The following is a 13041-nucleotide window of genomic DNA, read 5'->3' as shown; positions in this document are numbered from 1 at the left end:
CCACTTGGCTAAACCACATGAATGGTTCGCCGGGCCAAAAGGGGGGCAGACTAATCGAGATGCATCCTGTGCTAGCTGCCGTCCCAGGAATGGCGAGTGGCATTGGTGTGGTGCTGTTTTGCTTGTGCAAATTTTCATGAGTTGGCTTCCGGTGAGCTGATGCCATGCGTGTGGGCCATGTCTGTAGCTAGCTCTCCAGGAACCTAATGCATGCTGTAATTCTTCTATTGTCTATTGGAGTTCCTCCATAGTCATCATAATGCAATAGCTAAGTATTCACACACAGGGTAAAACACATACTTATGGTAACTTGACACACATGAAGAAAACATGCACACACAAAAAAATTAATGTTCAGTATTCAAACACATACGCACACATTTAGGGGAAAGCACAGAAACATTTGTCCAGGAGTCCACTTGCAGTTCCACATCACTTCCACTGATCATGTCCTTCACCATTTGTTTTGTCCACAAATAATGTCAGGCTGACCAGTGAAGTAGGTAACTGGTCGTTTTTACTGCTTTCAAGTCCATCGTGCTGTGAGCCAGCTTTTACTGCCGCACCCATGCATTAAGTTCAGGCTGCAGGCTCAGGCGACAGTAATTGATCAGAGACATGATTACATAATAACATATTTATTGACAACAGTTGGTATACTAGAAAACTTGCAGAAATATTGTCTGAAATGTTCACAATGTGCAGTTATGTGACTGCAGTTAATAGCCTGACCACTGATCCTGGAGGGCGCACACTCCTCAGTGATCGAGCGCATAGTGTGGCCTGGCAGCTGCAGAAGGAGAAAGGATGTGTGTCTGGCCAAACTTGCAAATTACCTCTAGTCTCATGGGCCACCATTTAATTTGTGGACATGACGGGATTGAACGAATGATTAACACGTGTTTAAACTTGCAGATGGATCAGTGAAGAGCATGTGTTGTACTTGACCTACGTGGGTCACTGCTGACAAAATCAGGGTCACTGTAAACATCCACAAGGCACAGAGGTCTGCCTTGCACTGGATTTTGCTTTTGTCTCTTCCGAGCCTGTGGGGACTGCACCATTTCCAAGGCCTAACACTAAATTGGTGCTCTCGGGCAAAACATGGTTGCTGCCCTCCTTATGATTCTGTGGTATGGCTACCACAACATCATCAACAGGGAAAAATTTTACTGTGCAACTGATCATATGTGACAAATTTTTCATGGATACTAAGTGCATTTGACGCTTTATTACACTTTCTGTTGAGCTTTCACTTCCCAGTATAATGTATAGGTTGCTATTAGTCAAATATTCATTATGCCAGTCACTATATGTGAAGATACGTATGATCATGTCTTTGTTTATCGTCAATGGTGTGGAACAGTATCAAAATCTAGGAATATGGTAGGGATATGGTATCTAAGTGTTCACTCACATCTACTGTTAATGAGATATCGCCAAGCTGTGTTTCACACAAGTGGTTCTTCCCGAAAATTCATGTTGGGTTTTTGGGAAAAATTGGTTTGCCTCTAGGACTATCATAATGTTTGAGTTTAGCATATGCTGACAGATGGGCAATGGTGATGTTTGTATAATTTTCTGTATCTGTTCTTTTATCTTTTTTGTAAACAAGAGTGAACTGTGCTCTTTTTCCAGTCCTGCAGGACTGATCACAATCAGGAAAGTCTTGATAAATATGAGCTGGGAAGAGTGAATTCCACTTTTATTGTAAACAAAACAAAGCACAGAATGCACTGTAGGTCATTAATCTGTTCTTTTTATTGTTGCAGGAATCCTACATCAGAGAAGACAGATCTGCTTAATGTCGACTGGCAGGCCCTTAAGCCCCGCACCCCACGGTACTTAGAGATAGGCTCACAGTTGGCTATGAGGCAAGGCTTCTACCAGAAAGACCGCATGCAGCTGCTGGAGAGGCTCTTTCCAGTGACAAACATTTCATCATGGACTACGCGCAGGGCTGGATAAGACTATCTTCACTACGATCATCACAATGAAGATTGCTGTTAATTTAGAAATTGCAGGATTCTAGAATGAAGCCAGAAATTTACTAGAACATAGTTCACACTTTAATTTGAAAGAGATGTAATAATTTAATTCTGCCTGTACCTACTAAGGTACTGCATAATTAACACAATGTTAACATAATTACAGTACTGTTCAGAAAACCTGGCTTGAAGAGTAAACTGGTTGATGCAAATGTTTGTCTACACCTTGAGGAACAAAAAAAAATTACTTGACATTCTCTTAGTTGGCACAGTTGATAGAAGGCGTGATTCAAGGATTCAGTTTTGTGACATGTATGCTTGTAAATGAAAAGTTACAGGCCTTTTTTTACTTTTATTACATTCTTTACTAGTAAATGAAAATGTAACAGCAACCATTTCCATTGCAACAACCCCCTAAGAATTTTGCATGCATGAAATGTGAGCAAAATTCTGACATCAACATAATGGAACAACCAACGTTTCATTTGGAATAAATGATAAAATTTTTTTATGAAATAAATTATTTCTACATGCAAATACTGTTTTTCAATGTTTGTTTGTGTGTGTGTGTGTGTGTGTGTGTGTGTGTGTGATCTAATAATATTTAACTAATGTAAAATTGCACAGTTAGTGAATTATTTCATTCTTATCTACCATAGGAATTTTAAATTCTTTAAATCTATCATTATCATATTGCATTAACAAAATTTCAGAACATCTACACAATGATTTGAATTGAATCACCTACAGGGTGACACAGAAAAATGGGCACATTTCCACAATCAAATAAAACTAGAAGTGATGATGGAAAGAAATTGCATTCATAGTTATTGAAACCTTACAACTTTGCCATTTACGAAACATTGATGGCATTTATCATTTTTAAAAATTATGTCCTTTAGATGGCGTCCTGCTGTATGAATACATTCGTGAAATCTGCTGTTGAGATTCCTCATTGAATGCTGCAACATCTCAGCTGGGACACCGTGAATTAAATCCCAAATTTTGCGGACACTCTCCCGGGACAATTCCAATCCCTGCTGCTTGCTTATGAGTTGAACGCCATTGACTCCATAAGACAGACTCGCATACATCAATGTTCACTGGAGAACGCACACTTCTTGGTCATCCTGTTGGTTTCTTCTTGAGGGCAGATCCAGTCTCTTCAAAGTTATTAATCCAATATTTTATCACGTGTTTTGACAGAATGGCATCTTGATGTCCTGAATTATAAAAACATCAAAACTCCCTCTGCGATGCTACCAAACTCTCAATGTTTTTATAAAACATTTTTATGGCTAATGCACACTGTTGTCTGTTCCACTGATCCATGACTACTGAAATGGCAAACTGTTTACTCACCAAGTGACACAAACCTGCAGTGCTGCAACCTGGCCGTGGCTGCCACTACTCATTTTAAACACTCCCATTATTCTGTGTCAACCTGTATTTCTGGCGAAAATGTGAAAAGTTATTTTCTAATTTTTTGACAAATTTGATAGTCCATTATTAGGTAAACTTCATTGTTGCAAGGCCCATTACCTTTCACACTTCAAATGGATGTGTCACTGATTTCACCAGCTCAGTCCAGTTTACTCCATCATCTCTTGTAGTAAAGTATATCAACTTTATACATTCTCTTTCATATCAAGACATTTAGCTGCTAGTGGGCATTGATTTGCATCAATGGGAAAAGTTGAAAATTTGTGCCGGACTGGGATTCAAACCCAGGTCTCCTGCTCACTAGGCAGATCCTCTAATCACTAAGCCATCCAAACACAGTAGTCATCGCAACTGCAATGGACTGCTCTAGAAATTCTCAACTTATCCACACATTACTGATGTAGTACCCCTGCCCATTATTCTCATTACTCATGGCATTGCACTGATTACTGCAAGAGTTCAAATGTAATGTGCATCTGCTGTGAAGGGATTGTTGGCCAGCCTGACCTTAATTATATATATTTTGTATCAGCTACATGACAGTTTAACCATCGCTACAAAAAAGTTAGAAAATTAATTTTCACAGCAGTGATCAAAGCTACAGGATATATGTTCCTGCATCTAAAATTATGTTGTACTTGGGGCTGAAGTAGAATCTTCACAGATTTGTAAGTGAACTGTATCCCTTTCCCTAAAGCTCTGCAGTCCTTTTCCTTCATGCCTCTTCCTTCCCCTGCAGCTCTTCTGTCAGAAGAAGAAACCACTTGTAGCAGTCGCCTGCTTTATTTATTTTGTTTATTGTCCTCAGTGTCAACATACTGTGTTGCTATACTGGCTGAAAAATGGGGTTTGTAATTTGGACACTGACTACCGTAAATAATGCAGATGACAGATGCACAGTTGCATTTCACAGTCTTTTACTTTCACTGCTCACAACCCCCCAATAATACACAATTATATGGCCAGTGCACTATAGATTAACCTTCGATAAGCCTCATTAATAGGTTGCAGGTGAACATCCACATACTACTACAATAGTTTCCTGTTGAACATCGATGAGCAGTAAAAACCTAACCAAAAAGTTCACATTTCTTGAAGAATAGCCAGGTACATATGGAGGAAACACTGCCATTGATTTTACACATGGCCTAATTGTGTTACACTTATTTCACGGATGCATAGTTGTTGATCTAACCAACACAGGTTCCTCATCTGAAACTCTGCCGTGGACTGACTGTCTTGTGACCAACAATTGGACCCTTACGTATCCTCACAATAATAGGTGCTGAAACTACACATTGTTTGAAGTTTAATTTACAGAAATTACAATTAAAACTTAACTCATTAAATTAACTGAATACATCAAAAAAATTCCATCTTTTTAACAGTTTCTTCTACTACAAGAGTTAGGCTGCATTATTTGTTTAAATCTTGAATTTAAAATATACAGTTATGCAAACAATACTTTTGACAAAACTGTTAATTACTTTGGAATTAATTGAGTGCTGGCTTTTCTAACATGTTTTTGAATAGAGCCAAATAAATCCTTTAAGAATGCTATTGTTTCGTCTCCCAAATGTTTATAAATCGTACAGAATTTATATTTGTTTATACGTCAACAATAGAATTTAAGTTAGAAACAATTACTGATTTCACCCTACAATAAAATATACTAACTAGTAATAGTCAAAATAAATTAGAAAATGAATTATATACAGAAAACTAGGCACAAAATTGGATCTGGTGTTAAATTCTTTAAAACTGAGGGCCAGTCTTTCTCTTTTATGAAAAAGCAGATTATATACACGTATATTAATGGTAATTAGTTAGAAGTGAAAAAACGAATTTAAGGAGGCAGACAGCAAAACAAGAGGGGAAGTAAAAATATCCCAGCTTTCTTCGTCACACACTGGCTCAGAAAGCATGTAGAAGTTAAATTAAATCCTTTTATGTGTGTGTTCCCCTGCCAGTGATTGTTGAGTAGATTTCTCATCTATCCACACACTAGTTTTAATGCCCCTTCCCCCCCCCCCCCCCCCCCCCCCCCAAATAGAGCAACAAGTTCGTTATTATGTTCTGAATAGTACTCGTTTTGTACTAACTGTTTAGTTGTTTACCACTGATGATTATCTTGTTTATTTCTACTCAAAACAAAGTTATCAGCTTAAACTAAGCATTTCTACCATTTCTCATCTAAGAGACTAATAGGTCATACACTTTTCATTCTGTCTTCTCATCCAATATACTCTTAATCACTTTCCAAAATTACTTATACTTCATTATAAGCATATTGCAGTATGATTCCTTGGATGTAATTCACTACATCGTCTGATTATTAGTCCCAAACCATAAGTTCATCTTCATATTCCTCTCAAAATATTTCATAATCTCCCACAGTACACCACAATCTTCATCATAATTACATCGTCTCAAAATAAACTATCGTTACTTCATTGGTCTAACATTATACATCTAATCAAAAACTAATCCTTGCAAAAGCTCTCAACATCACCAACAGTGCATGTGACATGATTCTTAACTGTACATTGCCTGGCATCCCAAAAAACTTCTCTTCTTTTTTCAGTATTTGATTAAATGTACCTCAGAGTATGAATGACATAAATTTAGACAAAGATGTTCAGTATATCATTTATTTACATTAAATTGGATGACTATCCTGCTCTAACATAAAAATAATGAATGCTTGACTGTAGAAACAGTAATTCTGGTTCTCCCACCTATCCATAACTCTCATTATTACTATAATTTTTTCTTTGTAAATAAACATAATAATTAAAAGATCAGACATATGCAGTTAACAGCAAAATCAATAGTTCAGTCATTTCACTTAAAAAGTAGTTAGTAATACACATCATTGTTGTAGGAAATGTACAGCACTCTGTCTTCAGGCCACAAGTGGCCCATTGGGACCATCTGACCGCCATGTCATTGTCAGCTGAGGATGCAGATATGATGATGGGTATGTGGTCAGCACACTGTTCTGCCGGTCATTATGATGGTTTTCTTTGACCGGAGCTGCTGCTATTAGGTCAAGTAACTCCTCAATTGGCAACAGCACATGGCAACCTGGATTGTCACCCATCCCAGTGCCGGCCATGCCCGACAGTGCTTAACTTCAGTGATCTGATGGGAACCGGTGTATCCACTGCGGTAAGGCTGTTGCCAGGAAATGTACAGGGTGGATCAAAAAGAGTCATCTGATTTGGCATGTCTATATTTCTGAAACTAATAAACATATGCATTGAATTTTGGTTTTCGATGGACAGAAAACTCAAAAAGTTTTTTTATACCTTTTCATAGGTGTTCAATATGTCACCCCTCCCCCCTTGAGATGCACAACATATGTCAATGCAGTATTCAAATTGTTCCTACACTGCAACAAGCATGTTTTGAGTTACAGCTTCCACGGGGTAACGGAGGCACATAAACAGTCTTTTGTAAACCCCCACAGGAAATAATCATATACAGTCAGGTCCACTGACCTTGGAGGCCAGTAATGTAAGGCTGAATCATTTGGTCCAGTGTGACCAATCCATTGGTAAGTAATCCTTTGCTTTAAAAATTCCTGCACTTCCAGATGCCAGCACGGCGGTGCCCATCCTGTTGATAAATGAGTTGTTGTTTGAATCAGTCTCTAACTGTGAGAAAAGAAAGTTCTCAAGCATATCAAGATATGTGCTTCCTGTGACAGTGTTCTCAGCAAAGAAAAATGGACTATACACATTCTCCTGAGAAACTGCTCAAACCACATTAAATTTTGGAGAGTCCGTCTCATGTTGTACAACTTCATGTGGTTGTTCCATACCCCATATTCTCACATTATGACGGTTCACCTTTCCATTTAAATGGAATGTTGCCTCATCACTAAACACTAGGCATGGAAGAAAACTGTCATCCTCTATCTGGCCAAGAACTAAATTACAGAACTCCACATGTTGTTGTTTGTCACCTTTATGAAGTGCTTGCTGTGGCTGAATTTTGCATGGTTTCATTTGTAAATGTCAACTGCTCATCACTACTGATGCCACCTCCCTATACACTAACATCCCCAATCCCCAAGGCCTTGCTGCTATACAACACTATCTTTCCCAACACCTGACAGATGCCAAACCTACAACCTCCTTCCTAATTGCCATGACCAACTATATCCTCACTCATGATTACGTCTCCTTTGAAGGCACTGTCTACAAACAAATACAGTGTATGACTATGCATGGCGTCATCCTTTGCCAATCTATTCATGAGCCATCTAGAGGAAACCTTCCTAAACACCCAGAATCCCAAGCCCCTCACTTAGTTCAGATTCAGTGATGACATCTTCATGATATGGATCGAGGGTGAGGATACCCTATCCACATTCCTGCAGAACCTCAACACCTTCTCCCCCATTCGCTTCACCTGGCCCTATTCAACTCAACAAGCCACCTTCCTTGATGTTGACCTCCACCTCAAAGATAGCTACATTGGTACCAACCACCAGCAATACCTCCACTTTGACAGTTGCCACCCATTCCATACCAAGCAGTCCCTTCCATATAGCCTGGCCACCCATGGCTGTTGCATCTGTAGTGGTGAGCAATCCCTCCCGAAATACGCCGAGTATCTCATTGACGCCTTCAACCTTGTACAAAAACATACCTCTTGGCCTTATCTCTCCAGTCACCCATGACTTTCCAAAGCCCCACCATCAGACCACAGAGGAGCATTCCCCTCGTGCCTCAGTACCACCTAGGGCTGGAGCAACTGGATCACATTCTCCACCAGGGTTTTGACTATGTTTCGTCATGCCCTGAAATCAGGAATGTCCTACACACTACCCTTCCGATCCCTCCCACAGTGGTATACCATCACCCACTGAACCTACACAATATCCTCAGCCATCCCTACACAACTCTTGTTCCCAACCCCTTGCCTCATTGCTCATATCCCTGTAATAGACATAGATGCGAGACCTGTCCCATACATCCTCCCATCACCACCTACTCAAGTCCGGTCACAAGCATCACCTATCCCATCTAAGGCATGGCTACTTCTGAAACCAATCATATGATCTGTGCTGGTGTAATCTGTCACCAACACTCTGATTGGCAAAGAGGTGGTGAGCAGATTAATAGTAGGCACTGGAGCAACCTGTCAGGAGAGAGGACAAAGGCAAACTCACAAGAAATGTGCGACCAATGGCCTCTTGACCACCAGTATTTAGACTGCCGCCATGGACCAGAGGGCCCAGTCAGTCAGAGCCGCAGAGAGAGTCAGTCATCTAGTGAGTCACTGAGTTGAGTCACTTGCAGTCACAGACAGTTGCAATTGCAGTCAGTCTCAACCTCAGGCAGCACATAGTGACCAGAGTAGAGAACATAGCGGGACTTGTACTTCACTAGCAGCGAAGCTAATGTGGCCTATTATGTAAGAGCTTGTACCACAACACTGGACTATCTTAAGTTAGGTAGCTTCTTGTTTAAGGTAATAAAGAACCCTGTTAATACATGTGTACAGTTGTGTTACAGAAATAGGATACTGGCCACCAAACAACATCCTCTGCTTCCTTCCCATGGTGCAAGCCTACAGTGACAACGAGACGACACAAAATGATCAAACTAAGCTGCAAACACTGTGCTGCATTCTATATGGGCATGACAGTCAGCATCCTGTCTGTCCACATGAATGGCCACTGATAAGAAACAGATAAGAAACAGCTGGACCACCCTATTGATGAGTGTGCTGCCCAATACAGCCATCTTCATTTCACTGACTACTACACAGCTTGGGGCTTCTGGATCCTTCCTACCAACACCAGCTTTTCTTAATTGTGCAGATGGGAACTCTTCCTGTAATATATCCTGTGTTCCTGTAACCCTCCTGGCCTTGAACTTTGTTAGTCTTTGTCCATACCATCTAACCCCTTCCCTGTTCCCATTCCAGCACTACACAGTCCTCTATTCCATGAGAGCAACCAGTCTTTTTACCACTCTCCTTTTCCATTAACCCTCCCCCATCATCTGTATAACCTCCCGACTGCACGTAGCTGCTCTACCCTCTCTCCACATCGTGCCTGTATGCTCCCACAAACAGCAGTTCACCATACCTCACCCCTACCCTGCTATGCCCTCCCCCCCTCCCTTCCCCAACCTCCTCCTTACCCTCTCGACATGGTCTACAATTCTGTGCTGTTGCTCGCAATGTGGCCTCAGCTGCCAGAGACTGCAGTCATATGTGTGGGAATTATGTTTGTGTGAGTGTGTGTGTTTATTTTCTATCACCAATGAAGGCCTTGTTGGCCGAAAGCTCATTTTCTGGTAGTCTTTTTTTTGTTGTTGTGCCTATCTGCGATTCAGCATCTCTGTTTTATGGTGTGTAGCAAATGTCCTTTTCATAATATTGTGCAATAGTTAGTTAGTTTTTTTTAATATAAAGAAATGAATTGGTAATTCCTACCCACCACCCTTTACACATTGCAGTGATAGAAATTCTTCTACGGAATAGAATGACCTGTCAAGGAGAAATTATTTCAGTTTGTTTTCAAACTTTACTTTGCTGTCAGACATTTTATGAGAATTGCCCAGAAAGAAATGCACCGCACTTTTTTCTCAGCCAAAAAAAATGCTACAAACGCAAAATGTTACATATGTATTATTTGAAGTCTACTGAGTGAGTGCGCCAAGTCTCCGTCACTTCCAACAGATAACATAGCTGGAGGACAGTTTCAAAATAGCGTATGTGGGTGAAGTATGTTAGAAGCAACATGCCATCATTAAATTTCTCACGGCAGAGAAAGAAACTGTGGGGAACATCCAAAAATGCTCTTGCAAAGTCTATGGTGCATCTGTTGTCAAGAGAAGTACAGTTAGTTGCTGGGCAAGAAGGGAAAGGTCATCAGAAGGCGGTTTGGTGGAGCTCCACAGTTTGCACTGGTCTGGGAGACCATCCATGGCTGTCACACCTGACATGTCTGTAAACCAACAGAATTTTTGCAAAGACCGAACACAGAATTCATTGAAAATAGTGTAATGGGACTAGACAGAAACAACAGTGCAATAGGGATAAATTTGGACTTATCAAAGACATTTGATGCTGTCCAACATAATATCTTGCTAGCGAAATTAGAAGTTACTAGTATATGAGGAGTTGCAAAAAAATATTTTCAATCTCACTTCCATAATAGGAGACAGATAGTAGAAATTACCTGAGCCAACATTAAATACCAGAGTCTCACTTACAGATCTGATTTTCAGACTGTACCAATAGTGGTACCACAGAGAGTATTCTAGGACCTCATTCATTTCTAATTTATGTAAATGACATCAATATTCCAATCAATGGTACTCAAATAACCTTGTTTGCTGATGATACAAATCTTGTTGGAACTGATATAAACCAGATATTGCCAACATGTGGAACTAGAGTTTTGCAAATTTACTAAACTGGTTTGCAATGGACAAGTTAATGTTAAATATTTCAAAAACTAATTATATCAATTACAGGGAAACAAAGTCACAAAATGACCTGGGCCACAGAACAAAAAGTAAAGTAGTTAATAGAGTAGCTGTCACAAAATTTTCAGATATCCATATAGATGAAAATTTTAGACTAGAAAACTCACATTCACTATGTCACTAACAAGTTAAACTGTTCTTACTTTGCATTACGTGTAATTCGTAGTGCGTCTGGTAAACAGTGTATCAGAATTGTCAACATCTACATCTACATCATAACTCTGCAAACCACTGCAAAGTGTATGGCAGAGTGTACATCCTATTGTCCAGTTATTAGGGTTTCTTAGTGTTCCATTCATTAATGGAACATGGGAAGAATGACTGAATGCTTCTGTGCATGCTGTAATTATTCAAATGTTCTCCTCATAATCCCTATGTGAGCAATGTGTAGGAGGTTGTAGTATATTTCCAAAGTCATCATTTAAAGTTAGTTCTTGAAACTTTGTTAGTAGACTTCCTCAGGAAGGTTTATGTCTACCATCAAGGGTCTGCCAGTTCAGGTTCTTCAGCATCACTGTAACACTCTCGCAGGGTCAAACAAATCTGTTACCACTCATGCTGCCCTTCTCTGTGTATGTTCAATAACCCCTGTTAGCCCTATTTGGTACAGATCCACACACTTGAGAAGTGTTACACCCAAGCATTTGTATGAGTTTTTCATTTTGGGAAGTGTACAATTTTACATTAATGAATGTTTAAAGCAAGTTGACCATCTTTTCAGAATTTTGAAATCTTACAAAGATCTGACTGAATATTTATGGAGCTTCTTTCAGGCAGTACTTCATTATCAATAATTGCATCATCTGCAAAATGTCTGAGGTTACTATTAACACTCTCTCAAGGTTGTTAATATACAATAAACTTCCCTGGGGTATGCCCAAATTCACTTCTACATATGGTAATGATTTTTGATCCAAGATAATATCATGTGTCCTCTCTACCAAAATATTCTTAATCCAATCACAAATTTCACTTGATACCCAATATGGTTGAACTTTACACAGTAAATATAGGTGTGGTACTGAGTGAAATGCTTTTTGGAAATCAAGAAATGCTGCATCTACCTAACTACCTTGATCCAAAGCTTCCTGTGTGTCATGTAAGAAAAGTACAAGCTGGGTCTAATGTGATCGCTGTTTTTGGAATCCATGATGGATGACAATGAGGAAGTTGTTCTGTTTAAGATGCCTCATTATGTTTAAGCTCATGACCTGCACTTTCTTTGAACTAGTAGTGATGGTTTATTGTTTGAGGAATCTACAGTAGTTTAGAGGAGGTGCTAACTCAGCTGCAAATTCAATGTAGTACATGATAGCAATTCTGCCGGGCCCTGGAGCTTTGTTCAGCTTTAATGATTTCAGTTGTTTCTCAACACCACTGAGACTAATACTGATTTCACTCATCTTTTCAGTCATACGAGGATTAAATTGTAGCCATTCTCCCAGGTTTTCCTTTGTAAAGGAACATTTGAAAATGGAGTTAAGCTTTTCAGCTTTTGCTTTGCCACCCTCAGTTTCAGTTTCAATCTCATTCACTGGGGACTAGATGCTAACTTTGGTGCCACTAATAGCCTTTACATATTACCAGAATTCCTTTGGGTTTTGTGAAAGATCATTTGATAATACTCCACTATGGTAGTCGCAGAAGGCTTCACACATTGTCTTCTTGACAGCCAAATCTGTTTCATTGAGCATTTATCTATTATAGTCCTGTGCATTGTTTTACACCTGTTATGTGGTAGTCTGTTTCCTTAGAAGTTTCTTTACAGTGACTGTATACCATGGAGGGTCCCTTCGTTATTAACTATTCCACTGGGTACATATCTGTCCAGTGTATGGTCAATTATTCTTTTAAGCTTGAGCTGTAGTTCCTGTACAAGCTTCTGTCCTGATCTGTAAGTTTCAAGTTCCTCATTGAGGTAAAACATTACTGTTTTTTTAAATCCAGATTACTGAGCATATATATCTTTCTTCAGAGAAGGCATTTAGTAATGTTTCACAGAATGTCTTATCACACCCACCACTACCAAGACTGTCATTTTCCCAATAGTTGGTTGGATGATTAAAGTCTCCTCCAATGATTACAGTGACTGGGGA

General features: G+C 39.5%; 1 protein-coding gene and 1 pseudogene across 1 annotated transcript in view; one reads left to right on the top strand and one right to left on the bottom strand.

The window, feature by feature from the left end:
- The window catches only part of LOC124594378 (esterase E4-like), a 115023-nt gene extending 112498 nt beyond the window's left edge, over positions 1 to 2525 (top strand). The window contains exon 10 of the mRNA XM_047132747.1: positions 1773 to 2525. Coding sequence (XP_046988703.1) covers positions 1773 to 1968 — 196 coding nt within the window. The 3' untranslated portion in view covers positions 1969 to 2525. The remainder of the gene's footprint in view (positions 1 to 1772) is intronic.
- Positions 2526 to 6498: 3973 nt separating this feature from the next.
- LOC124597463 lies at positions 6499 to 6616 on the bottom strand (annotated as a pseudogene).
- Between the last annotated feature and the right edge of the window lie 6425 nt (positions 6617 to 13041).

Source organism: Schistocerca americana, chromosome 2 (genome assembly GCF_021461395.2).
Source record: "Schistocerca americana isolate TAMUIC-IGC-003095 chromosome 2, iqSchAmer2.1, whole genome shotgun sequence".
Lineage (NCBI taxonomy): Eukaryota > Metazoa > Arthropoda > Insecta > Orthoptera > Acrididae > Schistocerca > Schistocerca americana.
Note: the sequence above shows the minus strand (reverse complement) of the source record. Positions and strands in the feature narration are given on the sequence as shown.